Source organism: Pogona vitticeps, chromosome 1 (genome assembly GCF_051106095.1).
Source record: "Pogona vitticeps strain Pit_001003342236 chromosome 1, PviZW2.1, whole genome shotgun sequence".
NCBI classification, from domain to species: Eukaryota; Metazoa; Chordata; class Lepidosauria; order Squamata; family Agamidae; genus Pogona; species Pogona vitticeps.
The window spans coordinates 172,402,809-172,425,821 of record NC_135783.1 but is presented as its reverse complement, the minus strand read 5'-3'; the positions used below and the strand labels follow the sequence as shown (position 1 = coordinate 172,425,821).

Below are 23,013 nucleotides of genomic sequence, written 5' to 3'. Positions count from 1 at the left end.
ACCATAGCATGCCTGAATTCTGTAGAGGATGTAGAAATGGAAGACATTGGCTTATCCTCAAATTCCTTAAGGTGGACTAGCATTCTACTTATGGGTAAAATGATGATGCAAAGCTTTTCTAGTTCAGTGAAGTGACCATGATGGGTATTTGTCTCCTCGTGAACAAGGCTTCCACAATGTATTGTGGAGATTATATTGAACTTTTCTGGCATTTTCATAACAGGGAGGTAATTTATGCTTTTTAAAAAAACTGTCATTTAGCAAGAGACAGGACAGTTGTTTAGTTATTTGCTTTTAAATCCTAACAAAAGCACTTGCCTCAGTCACTTGTTATGTTATATGCCTTCAAACTGGAACTGACTTAAAGTAACCGTAATAGGGATTTCAAGGTAAGTCAGATATTTATGGAATGGTTTTATTAGTTTTACATTCCCAGCGATGTTCCATGGCTAAGCAGTGATTTGAAGCCAGGCTTTCTGACTCCTGGACCATCACTCTATCCACACCACCACGCTGGATACCTTAAAGCGAGTTAATAAATAAGTGAGGAGGCTGGACATCATCTCCCCCTCCCTGCATTCTAAGATCTATGCCACATTTGTTTGTTCTAAGTACTGACATCTTGTGTAAAATCTGCAAAGTATCGTATTCAGCTCTTTGTCAGTTTCAAGAGTAATGGGCATCACATCGGGCTCAGTTTTGGGACAGTTTACCTTAATTGTGGTTTTTATACCATCTCTGTGTGATGAAGAATTCTGGAGAACAAAAAAAAAAATCACCATTTTTGTAACCTTTTAGTGACCCAGTATAGTTATTATAGAACCCAGATGTATCTTTCTATAGATGGATTGCACAACTACCCTTTCTGCATTGCCCTAAAGAAGTGAAGTTTCTGTCCATTATCCCAGTTGCTCAAGAGACGAGACTACTTTGCAGTAGTCAAGCGGAAAGACACCTATTTCCATGTGATAATCAGGTCTGCACATCACCACTTTCTTTGCTTTGTCCTAGAATTCAACATTTGCCACTTCAGGGTAGCATAGACATAGTTTCAAGGATCTTCCTAAAATATACTGCTGTGGGTAGCACCCACCCAATGTAGGCATCAGCAGTTATCTACTGCTCACTGTGTGCCTTCTGAAAGGTCTTTGTCTCTGTGTGAAACCTAAAAATTCCAATTCAGACCTACCTGTGTCGTCCAGTACATTAGACCAGTCCTGGACTCCTATGTTGCTTGAGCCTTTCTTCCAAGGGACAGGCTTGCAAAAATCATCGTCAGCCACATCATTCATCTGCAAGCAATGTGTCATGGCTGTAGCAGTACAAAAGTTACTTGGAGTGATAGTGTCCACCATGGTCATGGTACTGAACACCAAACTCCATTGAAAGACCAGTGATTTCAGCAACAGATAAGACAGCCACTTTAAGTGGCTCATCCTGCCTGCAGCTTTGAAGAACAGCCTATAGTGGTGGACTATCTCCAACAGGCCCACTGCCCTTCAGAATACCACAGCCATTTGTACTGGCAGACAATAAACCTCCACATGAGGCTAGGAGACACCCTGTGGCAACATGACAGCATTGTTTTTTAACCAATGTGGAATTTTACTCTGATTCAAAAAGGATTTTTCTCTGTCTTCGCTTGAAAGTCCCATTAATTGACCCCAACTGATTTTCACAACTAGCTGTGTCCAAACCTGATATGGTTTGCTATGTACTATAATGGACAAATCTAGATTAATTAAACATTTGCTTCACGGCATAAAGCCTTGAGCTGTAACTATCAGAATGAGTTCCTTTCTCCTCACCTCAGAACAGAAAAATGGCTATTGCACTCCCTGGTTCCTTTGGAATTTCTTCTTCTGATCTCCTTTGATCCTGAAGAGGGTGGGAAGCTATTAGCATTGTCTATGGGTGGAAGCCACTGGCTCAGTTTGAATAAGGTGCCGAGGAACGCAGTTTGATAGGTCATGAAAATGTACTTTGTGTGTTAGCAACAGGCTTACTTTTGAAAAATCTACCATATAAGACCAAGACTTATCTAGTACCTCTCATGCAGGAGGAACTGGAGGTAGCGTCTGTGGCATTTGGGCATTCTAGTTTTTATGATGGAGTGTTTTTTTTATCAGAGATCTTTTAACACATGAACATTTGAGAAAGCATATTAAAGTGATGTACGCTACCTGTTGTTACTTATTGTACAATGAAGTCTTGAAAAAGTATCTCAGTAAGACTCACTTTGATGCTATCTTTATAGCCACTGGAACACCCTATGCATATTTCAGAATATTAACAGAATATTCCTGCTGTTAAGTTTTTTCTGATTCATTGTCTATGGTTTGGACATTACAGCTATTCAGTCCCCAAGCCTTCCTTCATTGGTTCCTAGAAGATTTTTTTTTTATCTTTTACAGACCACATGCACTATGTCCAATGTGTGTAGCAAACACCTTAGTTTAGTCATTGGGTTTTTTATTGTTGCAAGTAGGTTTTCTCAGTTTGACAATTTATCTTCTGAGTTTCTTCTATGATGTAACAATTCTGTTAAGCAATTCATCTATTTGGTGTTGAGGTATGGTTTTCTATTTGAATATCCTAGACCAGTAGTTCCTAACCTTGGGTAACTCAGATGTTCTCAGACTGCAACTCCCAGAAACCCTGTCCAGCATAGCTAGTGGTGAAGGCTTCTGTGAGTTGCAGTCCAAGAACACCTGGGCTGCCCAAGATTGAGAACCACTATCCTAGACCAATAATCCCTAACATGGTCTTTACTGAGGTTGAGCAAAGATGGAGAACTTTGGGCTGGATTCACGTTCAAATAATTTGAATGGGGGGGGGAGACACAATCCAGTGTGTGAATGTTTCAAAAGCCTTAGGTTTGCTCAAAATGGTGGGGGCCCTAACCACCAGTACACGTTAGCTGAAAAACTTACTACCAGGAATGGCCCCTTAGGGAGAGCATTTCAGCCTATTAGAATGGGGAAATTTCCATTTGAAAGCTGGGGAAGCAAAATGAAATAATTGTGTTCATAGGGAAAACGTTCAGTGATCTGGAAAAGCTCAGAGGGGTGGGTGGATTGGCACCTCCTTAGAACAGAATTTGGTCTTATATTCCCCACTGTTGCAAAGGGACATGGTGGCACTGCGGGTTAAACCGCAGAAGCCTCTGTGCTGCAAGGTCAGAAGACCAAGCAGTTGTAAGATCGAATCCACATGACGGAGTGAGCTCCCATTGCTTGTCCCAGCTCCTGCCAACCTAGCAGTTCAAAAGCATGTAAATGCGAGTAGATAAATAGGTACCACCACAGTGGGAAGGTAACGGCATTCCATGTCTAGTTGCGCTGGCCACGTGACCATGGAAGTTGCCTATGGACAAACGCTGGCTCTATGGCTTGGAGACAGGGATGAGCAACGCACCCTAGAGTCGGATACAACTGGACTCAGTGTCAAGAGCAACCTTTACCTTTACCTTTACCTTCCCACTATTGCACTCAACAGCCTTGAAAGCCTTCTGTAATTCTGTAATTCTAAACTTAAGTAGACCCACTGAATTAATGGGAGTTTTGTAAGTCAGAGTTTATGTTAGTGTCTTTTATTCAGTGAGTCTATATTAGTGGAGACTGACAATTGGCAACACTTAACAGTTTGGTGAACTGAAGCTGAAAGATGGGGAAAAATCAGGTTTGAAGATAGTTCCAAATTCAAAGATATGCCATCTGTAGCAGGTTTAGAATGGGCAGAAGCCTCATGTGCCAGCTGATGTCACAGCAGCTGTGATAGCTGAGATCAGCTGGCAGAAGAGCCACAAAAAGGGGCATAAAAAGGGGTAAGGGGTTTAGTTACTCCAGATCTGAATTTCTCTCCACCCACAATCATTGCATTTGAGGCTTTGCCATGCACCCACCTGCCCTTGCACTAGTTGCCCCTCACAATCACTAGCTGCTGCTGCTGTGGTGTTATTTTTACAAATTTTTAAATATTTTTATTTCTTGCAATCTGGAATAGTGCTAGAATCAAATGACAGAAAAAAATTAACCCAGAAGTTTCCTTGCAGCCCAACACATATTGGGAGACAAACAGACATATCTGCGCGTGTGCGCAAACACAGAGAGGGGGGGGGAGAAGGAGAGGTAACAATGGAGCCATGATTGAAACTGACCAGAGGCATTGCTGACTAGAGCAGCACTTCTAGGCTTTCCAAGGAGGGAGAAGGGAGATAGGGCTGGCAGGGCTGAAACTGACTGGAGATGAGACTAAACATAGGAAGGAGAGAAACACAGAGGCAGGCATGTATGAGGAGGGAGAAACAGAACTGGAGCTGAAACTGACTAGAGACATGACTATGCTTGCAAAGGAGGAAGACCTGTGCTGGTGTGCCCAGACAGACAGACAGACAGACAGACACACACACACACACTCCACCATGGGTGGAGAAGTAGGGGAAGCAGGGAAGCACCAGTCAGGACTGAAACTAACCAGAGACATTTTGACTAGAAAAACCCTCTGGTGGAAGAGTCAAATACCTCACTTCCAATCAAAGTAACATGAGTCTCGGTCAAAACAGTCTGTGCTTACATGTGTGTCATGTACTCACCTTTTAAAAATCGATTTAAAACATACTAAATCTGATTCAAATATGTTTTTCTAGTGTAACCATGCTCCTTCTTTACTGTATAGTATTATGCCCTTCGTTTCCAAATTCAATGCTCTTCTTAAATGTATTGTCTTTATCCACTTAATCACTTAGTGTTCTTGCATTCACAACACACACTGAACCCTGAAATCTGTGGCATTTCATTTAGTTCAAGAGTCCATTAATGTCACCAAGGATATTTTTTTTGCAGAAAAACTTGATTCCTATTCAGATACGATGGGATTAAACATTAAAGTTACTCTGTATAGAGTTCTCGTGTTGGTGATAGTTATATAATGAGCAATTTATGTTGCACAACTTTACTAATCTGATATTCACCTTTGTTCCACTGCTACTCCTTTTATTTGCTCCACCTCTTTTTATTTTGTACACCATGCACGTAAGTGTAAAAGAGTTGAGGTCACACTCGCCTCAATGTGCTTGGAGGGTTAAGATCCACTTTTTCTCGTGGCAATGTCTTGAGAAAGATAGGAGATTTTATGTTGTTCCATTGTCACACAAGGTAACACATATCCTCCCTCTTTTAAAGTAAGTTAAAAAGACAGGCATATACTCCGTAGTATCTTCAATAAGCATGCTTATGAAATCTTCATGTGATGTAGAATCAATCTGTGCAATGGTGCTGAGTCACCTTGTATAAACTTTGTTGCTAAAGCAATTTTTGTTAATATTCAAATAGTACATTATAACCCTTGTCCTAAACTTTCCAGGTTCAAGGGAAAGCATCAGTTAAATATTAACATATGTAAAACCAGTTGGGTTTTTAAATAAGTCATATTATTATAGTATGTGATACGTACTTTGATACCTTAGACCTAAAGCACGTAAACCGTTCAGGTGTCCAGAATATAATGACAGCACGGCTGAATTCAGGTTGTCAGGCAGCTGTCGGGCTCATCTTTTTGTTCTCTTTGTGCCGTGTTGCTGAAAGCGAGAAGCTATTGGTTATGCCGCAGGATGGAAGTCACTGGCTTAGCATGCAGGTGGTACTAGAGAAGCTCGCAGAAAGGGGACATAACATTGTGGTTGTAATGCCAGAAAACAGCTTTCTCATGCGGACCTCTGAACACTTTACTGTAAGAACATTTTCAGTGCCTTATACTCAAGAGGAGCTGGACAAAATGTATCATTCCATAGGTGAAAATGTTTTTCATAGTTCTCCATTCCTGTTGAAGGTTTTTGAAATCTATGCAAATATAACAGAATTTACAGACTTCGTTGTTTCTTCTTGTAAGAGCCTTTTACATGACTCCAAGCTTGTCACATTTCTCCGAGAGAGCAACTTTGATGCCATGTTTTCAGACCCCGTCCTGCCTTGTGGTCCTATCCTGGCTGAACATCTCGCCTTGCCTACGGTGTATTTCTTGCGTGGACTTCCCTGTGGCCTAGACTTCCAAGCTGCTCAGTGCCCAAACCCACTGTCTTACATACCATTGGGGTTTACTGGTCTCTCAGATCAAATGGCATTTACGGAACGTGTGAAGAATTTCTTAGCTGTGCCTTTTCATTTTGTACTTTGCCGCATATTTTTCACGAACTTTGAACATCTTGCTTCAGATTTTCTGCAGAGGAAGATTACAGTTCTTGAACTATTCAATAATGCATCCATTTGGCTGCTGAGGTATGACTTTGTCTTTGAGTATCCCCGCCCAGTGATGCCCAATATAGTCTTTATTGGGGGCATTAACTGTGCACGGAAGAAGCCGCTCTCCAAGGTGTGTAACTCTCTATTGTAAAAGTACATATTTGTTATTTTACAAGGTCTTCTGTCTCTTGCATTGTTACATTCAAGTGTGGTTGGAGGAGGGTCTGAGGGCCACTCTGGAGACCCAGTGCTTCTCTAATGGGCACTGCTTTGAGATTTTTAGACATAACCCTTCTTGCCCAATAGGTTGCAACTTACCTTTGAGGAGATTTTCTGCTTCCCACCTGGTTACCAGAGAAAGACAAAGAGAGATGCACTGTTTGGGTATTAATGGATCCTTCTTCCACAACTCACTTAGAGGCAAGTGCTTAGCTCTGCTCCCTCTAATCATCTTCTTTATGTGTCAGAGGAGTCTCAACAAAGATTTCCATTTGGTGTAGACCCTGTATCAGTGGTGGGGAAAGTAGGGTCCTTCGACTGCATGTTGCCACTCCATGGGCACTGTTATAGCTCCCAAGATTATGCTGTCAGGTTAGTTCAGTTAATATCCGAAGTCCCTGCCCCTCTAAAGTCCTACAGAATTTCATAGACATTGGGGGGGGGGGGGGAATTAGAAGCCTGTGTTCATCACAACTGGCATTTATCCCAGTAAAGCAGAGGTTCCCAACCTTGAGTACCCCAGGTGTTTTTGGACTACAATTCCAGAAACCTTGTGCAGACTTTTGGGAATTTCAGTCCAAGGGCAATGGGTTGCCCAAGATTCAAAATTACTGCAGTAAAGTGTTAATTCCAGAATGAAACCAAAGATCACAGATAATCATATTAAAATCCATCTGAGTGTCAACGTCTTTTCACTGTTGCAATAATTCCAGGAAACATCACCTAGTCTAATTTTATAAATTTTATTTACCTACATTGCTTCTATGTTCCATATGCACAAGATACTTCAAAGTTGTTGTAAAATCGAAAAACCTTTCAGCTACGAAGAAAACTGTAGGCAGAAATACTTTTAAAAATCAATTCCTGCAACTTGTTGAAAGGTACACATGTAGAAAGTTAAGATATAGGCAGAATGTAAGTCATATTTGAATATAAAACACAGGAGCAAATGTGTAAGAGTAAAAAAGAACAATGAGAATTTTTAAAGTTACATTCCAGAAATACAAGTAGTATTTACAGCTTATAAAGGCAGAGAATACATCTCTAAAACAAATCAGTGAAAAGAAAAAGCATTGTAACTTACTCCTTAGCAGTACTTAAAAAGCATGGAAAATGGTCATAGATCTTAAAAGTAAATAAAATAAAATAAATTAAAATGCATTGCTTAGCCTCTAAGTGTATTAAGAATATACAAACAAAACATTTAAACAATATTCTCACCCAGCTAAGCCAGTTAAAGTCTATGCTGGAAAATCCATGACTTTCCATGTCTTTTCTCTGTGGTGCTTCATTATCTTTTCATCCTCTCTAGCAACACTGCCTGGCATTGTAGTTGTATGGCTGCTGTTTTATGGTTGCAGCTGAAGTAGTTGTAGATTGAGTATAACAGCCTAGTTCTCCAAACAGAGAAGCACAGGCCATACATGGGCACACACCTCTCCATTTGGTCTTTCTTTGTAAAGGACATGTTTCTGTTTGGAGAATCTGTGTTGCCTCCCTGGCCCCACCCCATCCCCAGCCAAGCAGAACTGCGGTATTACACTCAATCCACAGCTGCTTCAGCTGTAACCATAAAACACCAACCATACTGCTTCCTAACTTACATCTAAGAGAGACGTGCCTGGTGAATTTCATCTTGCCAAGAACTTTTGGACTTTATATCTAATAGTAACTTTCCTGGGAAAACCCCCATCTTTCCAAAACTTTTGGATGTTAAGTACTTCACTCTGATACAAACCTGATGAAGTTATGTTTTAATCCACAAAAGCTTGTGGATTGAATGATGATTTTTAGTGGTCTGTAAAAGTATTGCCTATTTTTGTTTTTATGCTTTGGTAGTGGAAGTAAAAGCAGATAGCCCATTCTAAGAATGACTGATGGTAAGGTTGTTTTGGCTGGTAATCTGGATCAAAGTCTGCAGAATCCGGCTGTATCTGGTCTCTGGTGAATTTTGTTTTTGCAGGCCTGCAATTTAGTGGACCAGCTGTAAAATAATAGCCACTCTCCTAGGTGTCAGTAAGGTAAAGGTAAAGGTTCCCCTTGACAAATTTTGTCCAGTCGTGTTCGACTCTTGGGGGCGGTGCTCATCCCTGTTTCCAAGCCGTAGAGCCAGCGTTTGTCCGAAGACAATCTTCCGTGGTCACATGGCCAGTGCGACTTAGACTGTTACCTTCCCACTGAGGTGGTCCCTATTTATCTACTTGCATTTGCATGCTTTCGAACCGATAGGTTGGCGGGAGCTGGGGCAAGCGACGGGCGCTCACTCCGTCATGTGGATTCGATCTTACAACTGCTTGGTCTTCTGACCCTGCAGCACAGGCTTCTGCGGTTTAGCCCACAGTGCCACCACGTCCCTTGTCCTAGGTGTCAGCAGGTGATGGTAATAGGTCCTTTCAGCCTTGCTTCAGCATTAAACCCCAGAAGGAGGAGGAATAACCCAGCTTTTAGTGAGCAGTTCACTGGTTAAGAGTTCGCAGTGTTGCCAGTGGAGTATAAACCAACCAAGAGTGGATGTATTTAATCCTTATGTCTGTTGTACATAAACAGAGCATCTACTCAAGTGTATCCCCCAATGCCTGGAATCCAGTAGTAACTTTTAACTAGAACAGGCCTATTGAGTCAATGGGAATTTGATGAGACAACTCATCCATAAGTTCCATTGATTCAATGGGACTATTCTAATTGCAGTTTAGTATTGGGTCTCAACTACTGTGTGCTTTGAAAATAAAACCATCGTTATAGTTCCAGAATCTGCTGATTTACATGGGGTAGTTACTTTAAAGGATATATTTAATGATTAAAGATTATTAGCACCAATTGCTACCAGGAGTATCAGGAGTACTGAGCCTCGTGGCGCAGTGGTTAAATCACTGTACTGCAGCCAAAACTGTGCTCACAACCTGGGGTTCAATCCCAGGTAGCAGCTCAAGGTAGACTCAGCCTTCTACCCTTCCGAGTTCGGTAAAATGAGTACCCAGCTCACTGGGGGGGAGGGCAATGTGTAGCCTGCATAATTAACTTGTAAACCACCCAGAGAGTGCTTGAAGCACTATGGAGCAGTATATAAGCAGCACATTTTGCTTTTCTTCTTCTTCTTCTTCTTCTTCTTCTTCTTCTTCTTCTTCTTCTTCTTCTTCTTCTTCTTCACAAAATAAAATAAAGGGAGTGGATAAATTTTGAATCACTTTTATATTGCCAACCCACCATATTCACTGAGGGAGTATCACAGAACCTTCCAAAAGGAAAGTATGAATGAACGTGGGCAGATACATTTTTATGAAAAGTGTTTATGAACAATGGATAGAGAAGGAGCTTCAAAGAGAGGGCTGGAGGATGCATGAACATGAGGAATTAGGGATCTTGGTGAGGGGGTAGATGTCCCACACAGAGCATGGAGAAAGGAGAGATTTCTGCTGCTTAGCATGCAGGTGAAATGGGGACAAAGGTGCTTTAGAGGCTGTAGTACTCTGAGCTATGAATGTTTTTGTGAAGAAATACGTTGTTGTTTTAATCATCTGAATGAAAATGTGGTGTAGGGGATCAGGCTGTACAGAAATATTCAGAAATGATGCAATTATGTAGGAAAGAACCTTCCAAATGTGAAAGGAAGGGTGACTCGTTATAGCCCCCTAGACAAAGTGTTTGACACAATGTCTAATTTTTAAAATATGATTTGTGGCTAAAATCCACTAACAGTTACAGCACATATAAGCCTTATGACATCATCACCCGCAGCCATATTTTGGTAATCAGAGGTTTCCTGCACTCCCAAGCCAACTACACCAGAGCACAGGTTGCTGTCCTCTGAAGATGCCAGCCACAGAGACTGGCAAAACGTCAGGAAGAACAACCTTCAGAACACGGCCGAAGAGCCCGAAAAACCCAGAACAACCATTCCTTTTCCTTGTTTTCCTTAGGACAGCTCTGGCCCTGGAGAAGCCTTTGAGACCAGCAGGTGGGAGTGGGGCGGAGTCTCAAATGTCTAAAAATTGCCACTTCTAGTCCTGGTGGCTGTGGTAATTTTCAGACTCTCTCCCCTGTCCTGTGTTCCTCAGGACCAAAGGGAGCCTAAGAACCTTAGGAGATGGAGGATATAAAGCTTTCTATTAACAAATACCGCTGTGGCTGGTGACATTATGAGGCTTGGATTCCAGCCAGTGTTTGGAAAACTGCCACACATTGTCTGTGGTCAACTTCTTTACAGGGCAAGACTTGGCCAGGAGTTCAGACGAATGTTAAGTGGGTATTCTGGTCCATTAACTCTCTTCTCCCCTCCTCCAGTCCTAATGACAACACTTAGAAAGTGATGTGTGCTTAATGGTTAAAATTAAATATTTCTGGCTTTCAGATTGATTAATTGTTTTTGTGAATTAGAAGAAAGTGAGTCTGTCCAGTCTGTCTCCATTATTGCTCTATTGTTAAGAACATAAGAGGAGCCCTGCTGGATCAGGCCAGGAGCCCATCTAGTCCAGCTCCCTTTATCTCACAGGGGCCCCACCAGATACCTCCGAGAACACAAAAGACAACTAGATACCTGTCTCCTGATATCCCTCCCCTGCATCTGGCATTTTTAGGTACCTTCCTTTGAAGGTAATCTCCAGGCTTAAATTGAATTTGCTGCAAGTCACACAAATATCTTGATTGTTTACCATCTAGTCAAAATTGGACTGCAAAGCTAAACTTTGGTCAAGGCTCAGAACTTCCCAATCAGAGTGCTGAGGAAGACAAATATTAACAGAGCGAAAAAGGCTGAAGGCTCACTCATTTCTTACATTTCATATGCTGTGTACCATGAGATTTTTAAAGGGATTCATCATTGGAATTAAGGTCCGTGCAACCGGCAAGGAGATTTTTACGGGTCAAGGCATATTTCACCTACCTGCATGGCTTCTACTTATTTTCTCTCTCTGGACCCCTTCTGATGGGGGGAAAGTATTGGTAATACCCATGGATGGCAGCCACTGGCTCAGCATTCATCCAGTTCTGGAACACCTTCAGCAGAGAGGACACCAAATAGTTGTTATTGCTCCTGATGCAAACTTGTGGATGAAACCATCTGATCACTACACAATGAAGACATTTGCTGTACCCTACACAATGGAATATTTGAAAGCAGAATTCCAGAAGCTTGGCCACAAGATTTTTGCACAGCAGTCTTTCCTATCCAAAATGACCGAGACATTTGCAAGAATAAGAAATATCACAACACTTTTCTTCAGTAACTGCAAGCAACTTTTGAATAACCAGGAGATGATTACTTACATCAAAGAAAACAGATTTGATGTTATATTTATGGACCCAGTCTCTCCCTGTGGACAGATCTTGGCTGAGTATTTATCCCTTCCTTCTATTTACTACTTACGTGGAATACCATGTGGTTTAGATTCTGTGGCAACTCAGTGTCCAAACCCACATTCTTATGTCCCAAAGTTCTTCACAGCCCATACGGATCACATGACATTTAATCAGAGAGTCAAGAATTTTTTGGTTGGCTCATTTGAATTCATAATATGCTATCTTCTTTATTCACCATATGAACTCCTAAGCAAGGAATTCCTGCACCGAGACATGACTGTTCCAGAGCTTTATAGTCAAGCATCTGTTTGGCTTCTGCGCTATGACTTTGTATTTGAATATCCAAGGCCTGTCATGCCCAATATGGTCTTCATAGGTGGAATAAACTGTGGAAAAAAGAGTCCGCTTGCACAGGTTGGATCTTTTGCCAGTCATGCATATTGTTAAAGCTTTTGTATTTAAAAAAAACCCTGAAGAATGGTAAGAGGAAGGTGGTTTGAAATGTTTGAACAGATTATATAGCATTAGAACTAAGAGATGTTGGCTGAAATCAAGTACTGTAGTAAGTTGCAGCTAGAGTAGACTCACTAAATATGTGGGGATTTGGTGAATTCCTCTGTACGTTTCATTGCTTCAAAGCATCTAGTCAATGTAATACTAGATTTTGGCCATTATGTGATGACTGGAAAACAAATTTAAAATAAATGGTGTTTTTTTAAGCCCAAGGACAGATTTAGGCAACTCTGTGTCACTTCTAGATTGTAGATTCATGTAGCCAGAATCAAAGATAATTGGGGAAATGGAAAAATAATCTGCTATTTTCGTATAGTTTTCCAAAAGCTGGACATGTTAGTCTGTTTTAGCACAAGCAACAAAAATTTTAAAATGCCAGTCAAAGTAAGTGGAGATACCAAGGAAATAGTGTCTGATGGTTATAATCCAGAAAAGCTCACAATGAAGTAAATTTGTTAATCTTTGAAGTGCCACTGGTTGTTTGTTTTTGTTACACTTACCTTCATTCAGCAGACTGAGAGTACCTACTAGGTTGGGGAGATACATCATTTTTGGAGAGGATCAGACATATTGCTGGCCTTTTACAAACAAACCCATATTATAAACTAGATAGAAGCTTCCATAACTAATTCTAATACCCGGATCCCTAATAATCTGTCAAGCAGTGGTAAATCTCCCTTTAGGAATCTTACCAATGTCCAAGGCAGTCTGTGAGATTCAATGGCTCCTTTATGTGATCTAAGTGCTTGTTCCTTTTTTTATTATTATTTCCTTTGCAAATGGGTTGGGTTTCTAGGTCCTATGGCCACTTCATGGGCATTGTACTTGTGTCCCTTTTAAAAAAATCTTTTAAGGTATATCTACACATCAGCAGTAACAGCTGCTGCTGCTAGCAAAAACAACATAAATACATTGCTCAGAAGGAGACAACTCAAAGGCTACAGTCTTCCACGCCTCCTTTGCAGATGAAAGAGGGCTTGAATAGGCACATTTCCTGCTTTTAACTGTAAAGAAAGGAGTGTTGTGTGTCTTCTCTCTATTTTTTTAACCCTGCTCTTCACAATACCTTGCAAGTCTTTCAAAGCTGTTTCCTCCTCCCAACGCTGTACAAAAGTCTCATAAATATTGTATTGTCAATTTATTTCTTTTGCAAAGGGGTCTGGTAAAGGAGGGAAGGGAAAAGGGGAAGAGGAGAGAAGGCTTGGATCTCTCTACTGTATTGTCAAATGTATCTCTTTTGTTATTTTTCAAAAAAAGGATAAGGGGGTGTTGATTGCCCCAAGAAACAGTCGAAAAAATGAATCAATACAGATTGAGAGCAGTGTAATCTGTTATAATGGTTCAAATAGAAATAAATGAATCAATACAGTTAAATATTTTTTGAACACTCCATGACCATGAAAATAAATGTATCAGTACAATAGACATATGGAATGATTCAGTATAACAGGGGTTCTTTTGGCAGGTATGATGAAGCCCTTCCTTTGAAAGCCCTGTTAGGGTTGCTATAAGTTGGTTCCCATTCAATGGCACATAACAAAGCATTGTTATGCACAATGAGTCATCAAAATGTCACAAATACAAGTGTTGGTAGTAGGGTGTTTTTTTAAAAGGTTCCCAATGTCTTTCAATGCTGAATTGGTATATTTCTTCCATAATACCTTTCTCGGTGTCACAACAGTTCTTCACACTGAAATAAAGCATAATTTAGTTCCTTAAAACAGAATAATACTGGAATTACCGGGTTCCTATTCATGTTCCAAATCAGTTGTCAAGTTGTATAAAAGTATGTACAATTTTACCAGACAGTACAGTGGGGTCTCGACTTACGAACGACCCGACTTGCGAACAATTCGAGTTACTAACCTGCCCTATAGGGACAGTAAGGACTCGACATGCGAACTTCCCTCGAGTTACGAACAGGGAAAAAAGTCCCCCCTCCCTCCCCTTAGAGGCTTCTGGAGGGGGGAAAAGGGTCAGAAACTTAAAAATAAATACTGTACTGTTAAATAAAGTCACTTACCAGGCCTTGGTAGCCCCCAAACCACAGGAAAAAGAGCAGGAAAGAGCTAAAAGCCGACACCCAGAAAGAGCCTGGCAGCCATTTTGTGGTTTTCCCCGCTCCTCTCCCCGCCTAACAGCTGATCGGCTGGCTCTGAGCAGGCTTCCGGAGGCTTGCTCAGCACCTAAAAAGCCTGCCTGAGTGCCTTTGTGCTGAAAAAATCAGCACAACATGCTTTAAAACATTATTTAAAATTGGCTTCGTTTTTTTTTAAAAAAAAGAGTTCTAAAGTGCTGCCTTTAGTGTTCCCTGCCTTCCCTGAACCTAAGGGGAAAAAAGAAAGAAAATATCCCCCTCTAGTGGCAGAAGGCAGAATAGCAGCTTCCCATTAGTTTCTATGGACAGAAAAGAGCAGATACGGATCAAATGGTTTTCAATGCATTCCTATGGGAAATGCAGATTCGACTTAAGAACTTTTCGACTTGAGAACCACCTTCCAATACGGATTAAGTTCTTAAGTCGAGACCCCACTGTATTAGGAGAAATCACAGTGAATGTTATTTTTTTTCTAGCTACTTGTTAAGATGAGAGATGCTCTACCCAAATGATACGCTATCCCAGATACCAACTTTTGATTAGAAATTTGTTCCTTTGTAGGAATTTGAAGCTATAGTGAACAACTCTGGTGAACATGGCATTGTAGTGTTTTCCTTGGGTTCAATGGTCTCTGAAATTCCAATGAAAAAGGCCATGGAGATTGCTGAAGGACTGGGAACAATACCTCAGACGGTAAGAAAGAAAAACAAGTACATCTCTTGTTTATTTGTTGAGAACACATTCACTACACACACAGTATGTTTCACTCTGTTTTAAAATAACTCAGAAGTTCCTGTTACCATAAGCCCTATCTTACTACAAGATAGTATTGGATTGGCTTCTAGAGCCCTCTTCCTGATTCAGGTAACCACAGCTTTTTCATTTGAAACTGTAGCAGAGCCAGAAGGTTGCAATTATTGGCTGGAATCTTTTTTCATACATAAGGCTGATAGCTGCAGCAATATTTTGAGAAATAAAACATTCCCGATTTCTCCCTTGAAGGTTCCATGGAATTACTTCTGTTGTCAGGAAGTTGTTGGGGGCCACTGGAGAGGGTGCCTGGAAACTGATTCCCAAAAATTGCTGCCACAGGGATGACTTTACATGACCCATGTGCAGATTCTGCACCTTAGGGTCTAAAATAGTTATAATGATATATTTCTATTATTTCTATTTATTATATTCTCTTTTATGAACAATCAGTACAGGCAGTTTCCCTTCTAGTTTCACTTGTACAAATTTATCAGAATTAGTTGTAGTCTGTGTTTTTTGAGCAGAGAATCTAGTGCTAGAGGTTGGAATAAGAATAATTTTCAGCAAGCATAGTATTGCAAAGATTTGGCAATAGAGAAGCTACTAGTTTTCATACCAAGAATTTGGTGAAAGGTAATAATGTATGATGTACATCATAGTGTTTATTGCAAGGTAAATAACAATATCTTTATTTCCTATTAATACCTGACATGTTTTTTGCTGAGTTCTGACCAAATATTTATAATAATTTATCTATAATATTCACTGATTATAATTCCAGTATTGTCTTATTCATAGATTTATTGGGCTAGTAGTTTGTTCAGATTTGAATAAACTGATATATAAATGCTTATGCACACAACACCTTTATGTTTCCTTTAGTGGCATGGATAATCAAAAAGTATCTGATTAAACACCATTTTCTATTCCATCTAAACCAGGAAATGAGATATTTCAGTTTAAGAATGAGCTAGGTTTTAAAGTACCATTTGAAGTTGGTTAAATATTCTGGCTTGTTTAAAGCCAATATACATAGTTACTAATGTCTGCATGAAATGGGAAACAATGGCTGAAATCCTACTTCTTAGTGCAATAAGTTGCACTACGCTAGGCCCATTGAATTAGTTGGGATTTGGTTGGTTAACTCCTCTGTAAATTCCATTGATTCAAATAATCAACTCCTCTGTGACTTGCTTTAGCATAGTAAGTCATAGAGGAGGCCCATGTGAATCAGTATCAGTGGCCTTATTCTGTTGTGACCTACTATATTAATCAACAGAATTTCAGCAAGTGATTTAATTGCAGATTTTCTCGTTTGCTTGTTCACAATTCAAAGAGAGGAGCAAAAGGGTTCTATAGATAAACAGAAGACTTGCTCTGATTGTCTGAAGATGGATACTGAGTTACCTTTGAATAAGTTCCTGAACCTAAGTTTTCCACCAGTAAATTGACAATTGTACTTTTCTAAGGATATATTTTTAAAAAGAACAAAATGTTCTCCATTTCAGGGCTAGGATTGCAACTATGTAAAAAACCTCTTAGTTAAATGCATGTCATGAAGACTCTTAATTCAAATTAAATTTGCATAATAGTAAAATACTGTTGTGTCACAATAATCATACTTGGTTTTAGACAATTTAGGCAGCTTTGTTCTTTGTTTATTTCTTAGAGTGGTATCTTGTCTTTTTACCAAATTTTACTATGGAAGAGGCAATTCCCTCCTAGGAAAGAAAGAAGGAACTGTGCTTCTTTTATATGTGTGTGCTTATCATTTGAAGGTTTTATAAATGCTTTAATCTATGCAGGTGCTGTGGAGATATACAGGAGAAGTCCCGCCGAATCTTGCCAAAAACACAAAGCTTGTTAAGTGGCTTCCACAGAATGACCTGCTTGGTATGTCTTGGTCGGAAATTAAAGTGTTGATTCCTTCCTAAGGAACAAGGATACACTGTGTTGAAAAAATTCAGGTGAAAATAAATCTGTGCTGTCAGGTCGATTCTGACTTATGGCTACCTTTGCCAGGTTCCCCAGGTACTCAGAACAAGTTTCCCTGCTTCTGAGCTTGCCTGTGGCTACACAGGCTTGTCTCTTCTCCCAAGAGGCACAGTGGGGGGGTAGAACTACCAATAATTTCCTACCTCACTGAGATATCCAGCCAGTCTATACTATATAAAAAGTTAGCATAAAGTTGAAAGGACGTGTTCTCAGATGAATCTATGTATGAACATCACAAGGAGATTAGTTTACAAGAGAAGATTAGAGAAGGAAAATTACATATCAAGCATTACTAAGAAGGGAAATTGTTGAAAGGAGGTTGGACAGAAGTAAAAAAATGCTGCTTCCAGATGGTGGATTCTTAGACCTTCAACTCAGAAGGTATTGTGTAGCTGTTCTATCCTCCTTAATGGGCTTTGTTCTGATAAGAAAAAAGATAGAAGAAGTAGTGGTAACCCCCCCCACACACACACACAAATATGAAACAGAGACAATATGATGAATTCACCCTCCTCCCACAGAATTCTGTGTTTGATGTGGAAGAGTTGTATGATCAAAATCTCACTTAGAAGCACCTTCTAAATGAGGCTGCAATCCCAGTCCTACATAACAGGGAGCCCTGCGTATCTTGCTTTGTTATTAGAAGGAAAACTGGGTGCATATCTCTGATTAATTCATAAAGAATAGGCCTAATGAGATGCTACTAGCAGAAAGAAGGCAGAGAAAGGTTCTATCAGACACTACTAGTGGTGAGAAGAAAGACAATTAAAGCTGTTCTCTATCTTTAATCCTCTCCTATTTTTCCAGTTAGGGGGCCAACTAGAATAGTAGGAGGAACTGAGCAGACATCAATAGACAAATCCGCCATTGTTATTTCTAATCTGGCAATAAGGAGAACAGAGCTGTGTGGGCACCTTGATGCCCACAAGCAACAAACTGGGTACTCTGAATCTGTATCTACTTAGTTGTTTCAAATAAAGCAATAAGGAAGAAATCAGTTATGATTGACTGAAATCACATTGGGTTCAGTAGAATTTAGCAGCAAATGAAATATGGCATCAGAGACACTTGTGGTTGATTTCAATGGTTTTACTGAAATGCCAACTACATGGGGCTGCACATCTGATCAAAGCAGTAACAAAAGAAACTGGCCATTTGTCCTGTCAATATTTCCATTTCGAAGCTGTTTTGTTTGCTGTCACTGTTCCATGATCACTGGCCCATTTCCCCCATAGCTGCATTTTGGAGCAAAAGTGTGGTTAGGAAACATCTTGTGCACATAGCCTCATTTTTGCATTTTCTCATGATGTTAATTTCACTTGATTGCATTCAGTGGAATTTTAAAAATTCAGATTCAAAACATAGATTTGGTCTGAGGCATTGAACCTATCCATGAAAGCTAACATTAGAATATAGCAATTAGTCCTTAAGGTGACACAAAGTTTTTGTCTTCTTTATTTTTCATTTTACTTTTGTTTTTGTCTGAGATTTGGATTGGAAACCTACATTTAAACATTGTTTTAAAATAGTCCATACTTGATTGACTTGAATTTCTTCTGTCAGTTTATATCCATTACCTGATTACCAGACTATTATTATTATTTTGCCTAATTACGGGCAAGAGAGCTACCTTTCTGCCAGTTTCTTCCATCTGATCATCACAGTCTAACATGCACAGGAAATAGAGGAAGCCATAGCTCAAGTACTGCATTTTGTGATGGCTTCCAGGGTTGATGGTAAACTAAGAAAGGAAACAGAAAACATCAGAGGAATGGTGCTGTTGTGCAGAGCTTATTGCCATACCTTGCCTGACAGGTAGCCCTCCGAGCTACAGTGGACCCTTGACTTACAGACGGCTTGACTTACAGACTTTTTGAGTTACAGACTTCTCTGGCCTCAAATTTTAGGTTTGACTTGCAGACTGAGATTTGACTTACAGACCAGAAAAAAACCAAAATAGAACAAAAACGGCCTGTTACGGGATTAATCAGTTTTCAATGCACTGTAGGTCAATGGAGACTTGATTTACAGACTTTTTGACTTGAGAACCGCCTTCCAATACGGATTAAGTTCTCAAGTCAAGACCCCACTGTACTACAACAGGCAAGCTAGGCAAATGTATGAAGTAAGCAATCCAAACCAGCTTTTACTATTTGGGCTATTTTTATTTCTCCATTTAGGGAATTCTGAGACTTTATAGACTTTTAAATATGTCACAACTGGGAAAAGGGTCTAAACCAGGAGGCCTAGCTCTGCCTAGCTTCCTGCTTAGAAATAAATCTCCCATCTAGCATTAGGGCAGGAACAAGAAACTGAGCTGAGCTAAAAGCTTTCCAGTTCAGGACATTTTCCTAAACTACATTTAGGTATCTGCCTGTCAAGTAGAATGGAGAATTATGAGATTTGTAGTCCAAAAATTGCATCCCTATCTGTAACAATGCAATTTTTTTCATATAGGCTATTCTAGTTGCATAGTAAGTAGCAAATAAAATAGACCTCTTTGTGTTTTTTTCATTGTCATCTCTTTCTCATTCCACAGCTCATCCAAAAACCAGAGCTTTTATAACCCATGCCGGCTCTCATGGGATATATGAGGGGATCTGCAATGCAGTACCAATGGTGTTGATGCCACTGTTTGGCGATCAAATGGATAATGCAAAGCGGGTGGAATCTCGAGGTGCTGGAGTGATCCTGAATATAATTGAAATGACTGCGAAGGACATATCCAATGCCCTCCAGGCTGTCATTTATGATAAAAAGTGAGTAATGAAAGGTATGCCAGTAGCAAACTGGGTTTCTGGTTGTACCTAAGTAAGTTCCATATTTAAAACTAAATACCTCTCGTGTGCAAATTGGTTAAAGACCAATGGAACTTTTTCTTCTTGCCTACTTTCCTCCTTTTTTGTAGTTCATTTTTACCATTTTTGCTGGCATGTATTGGTCGGGACGTGGTGGCGCTGCGGGTTAAACCGCAGAAGCCTCTGTGCTGCAAGGTCAGAAGACCAGCAGTCGTAAGATCGAATCCACGCATTGGAGTGAACTCCCGTTGCTTGTCCCAGCTCCTGCCAACCCAGCAGTTCGAAAGCATGTAAATGCGAGTAGATAAATAGGTACCACCTCTGTGAGAAGGTAACAGCGTTCCGTGTCTAGTCGCGCTGGCCACGTGACCACAGAAACTGTCTTTGGACAAACGCTGGCTCTACGGCTTGGAGACGGGGGTGAGCACCGCCCCCTAGAGTCGGACACGACTGGACTAAATGTCAAGGGGAACCTTTTCCTTTACCTTTATTGGTCATTCAGACTGAAACAATGTAAGATGATAGGCAAAACAGAGAGTCTCCACTGAGCACCTCCTTGGGTTCTGCCTTCCACTCACAGAGTCTGGGGTTTCTAGGGTGTGTTTTATTTCTCAGCATATATAAAGTTTCTAAGTAACACTATTTCTTAAAATGCTTTCAGATATAAAGAGAACATCCAGCGTCTCTCGGAACTTCACCTGGACAGGCCCATCCATCCTCTTGATCTTGCGGTGCATTGGGTCGAGTTCGTTATGAAGCACAAGGGAGCGGCCCATTTGCGGCCAGCAGCCCATGACCTGAACTGGGTCCAGTACCACTCTATTGATGTCATTGCCTTCCTCCTAGCTGTAGTGCTTCTTGCTCTCATCATCTCACTAAAGTGTTGTCTGTTCTGCTGCAGGAAATGTTGTGGCAAAGGTGGAAGAGTGAGCAAAAAAAGCAAATCAAAGTCTCAGTAGAAGAAGGGATAGTGTACAGAAGGAAGAGGAGTGTGAGCAAAAGGGCCTTGGTTTTGTAGATCATGAGGCATCCTGCAACTGTCTTTGGATATCTGGGAGCAGTTTGTGGGTGTACTTTACTAAAACAAACAAACAGAAAATAAAGACTTGCACAAGTCACTTCCATACCTACATACCCGTGTAACCAATTTGGTCAATAGAAAGCAAAGGATGTGTGAACTTCCAGGCAGAATTCCTAGCTCAACCGTTTCTCTCTTTACGATTGAAGGGAGGGCGTCTAGACAGGCTCTGCTTTCGTCTGCAAACAACTGTGACTGTGCAGATTCCTGAACCTCTTAGAGCCCTCTTCACCTTTTCGTCTAGGGATTTTGGCAAAGGAAGGACAAGGCTATACAGGATTAAAAGTGGTTTAAGGCACCCGAGCCTTCATGGTTTACTGTCATGGGTTTTGTAACATATTTGCACAGTTCAGTTGAGTGTGTCTGTAGGAATGTGAGTTTCTGATGCCAGCAATGTGCAACTTGCCTCCAAGGTCAAGTGTTTTTTGTTTTTTTAAAAAAGAATTTTATTCAGAGATGGCTCTCCTCTTTTCCATTGCAGTGATACGTTTCTTTAATGATTTCCATTTAATAATTGCCTACCAGGAAAATGTGAAAAGTTCGTTAAGAAAAATTCTTGCACAAGATGTTGGTGTATTGTCAGTTACAAACATTAACGGGAGAAGAATTGCCATCTATTTTTTTTTTCTTTGTCTTTTGGGAAGGGTCATTCTTGTTGTAGCCCCTTTGGGTTTTTTTTTCTCTTGCCATGTGGGGAGTACTGTGACCAATACCAGTGCTGGGAATTGGTCATAGTATGGGCGCCTGTAAAGAACACTTTCCCAAAGCCCTCTATGGTGGTTAGCTGAATATTGATGTAATAATAACATACTATAAAGCAATCCTAAGTAGGGGATATTATATCATCTGGCAGACAATTCACCAAACAATTCATCTTAGCTTGCTAAGCATAGGTTAAAAGATGAAAGGGTAGCTCTGTCCCATCATCCACCCCCTGGGTTTTTTCTTTCTCAAAACCAATGCAGGAAGGGGGGGGGGAAGGTAGGCCAGCCTTGGGGTCCACTTTCACTTTATGCTGTGGACATGAAAGGATTTCTGAGCTGGCAGACCCAATGTTATCTTGCTTTCCCCCCCCCCATGTCCTCTTTTGACCCCTTTCCACTAGTGGAGACCCAAGAACTTTTTGCAAATATGTTGGGTGTATGGGATGAATACATTGACCTGCTGACAGAACTCCTTTCCTGTGGACAGAGGGGCACTTCTGTCCCATCCTAATTCTCTCTCCCCCCCAGTTGGTCTCTGGCAATACCAAATCTGTGTTGTTAAATTCCTTACTGCAGTCCTAAGCAAATTACTGTGCCAACTTTCAGGATGGTTGTCTCAGCCCTCAAAATGAGACTTCCCTTCTTCAAATTAAAGGATCATGTAGCTGATCCTGTTCCATTAGTGTGTAACTGCAGGCAAAACAATTAAATGTTGTAGCTGATCATTGTAACTCTTCTATAAATAAATAAATCTCAAACAACATATTTAACGGTTCTTATTTCTTCAGATTGAGAGGTAGGGGATAGTTTGTTCATATCTGCTACCTAGAATTTTTTTTTTGGGGGGGTGAGTCTGGAAACATGTATTTTTTAATCACATTGAAAGGAGTGTAATCATTCAGTTATCACTGTGTGATTATCCCTCACCCCCGGTCCTTTGTCCATCTAAGGAGCCTATTCTGACCAAAGGAAAGTGAAACCAATACATGGAGGATATATCAGGGATCTCCCACCAACTGTCCTCAGACTGAAGAAGCTACTTGGATGAGTAGCAAACCGTTTCAACCCGACAAGACAGAAGTCCATTTGCCATGACTCAACTTCCACATAACCTCACCTGGATAACTGAGAAGCTTTCCAGATATACTGTATTGCCCTATTTAGTGTGTGAAAATACAAAGCATGGAAAAAAGGTGCGGGTGGATGCTCTTGTCCTGCCTCTCCATCCCTTGACCTCCTCATGTTGATAAGCAAGATAGAAAGTTGGTAACTGTGTTTGTCTGAATATGATTACAGTGCAGGAGCTCAGGAATTAAAAGTT

At 40.6% G+C, this 23,013-nt stretch overlaps 1 protein-coding gene across 7 annotated transcripts in view; it reads left to right on the top strand.

Annotated features, from left to right (window-relative positions):
• LOC110086107 (UDP-glucuronosyltransferase 1A6) overlaps positions 1 to 22,460 on the top strand; it is a 42,245-nt gene extending 19,785 nt beyond the window's left edge. For 4 of the 7 annotated variants that reach the window (XM_020806829.3, XM_078378904.1, XM_078378892.1 and 1 more), the window contains exons 2-5: positions 14,926 to 15,057; positions 16,923 to 17,010; positions 19,652 to 19,871; positions 20,572 to 22,460. In XM_020806829.3, coding sequence (XP_020662488.3) covers positions 14,926 to 15,057; positions 16,923 to 17,010; positions 19,652 to 19,871; positions 20,572 to 20,869 — 738 coding nt within the window. In that variant the 3' untranslated portion in view covers positions 20,870 to 22,460. Of the gene's footprint in view, position 1; positions 6,370 to 6,472; positions 12,168 to 14,925; positions 15,058 to 16,922; positions 17,011 to 19,651; positions 19,872 to 20,571 lie in introns of those variants that run through there. The other 3 variants (XM_020806832.3, XM_020806831.3, XM_020806827.3) reach the window with 3 other exon arrangements.
• The last annotated feature ends 553 nt before the right edge of the window (positions 22,461 to 23,013 follow it).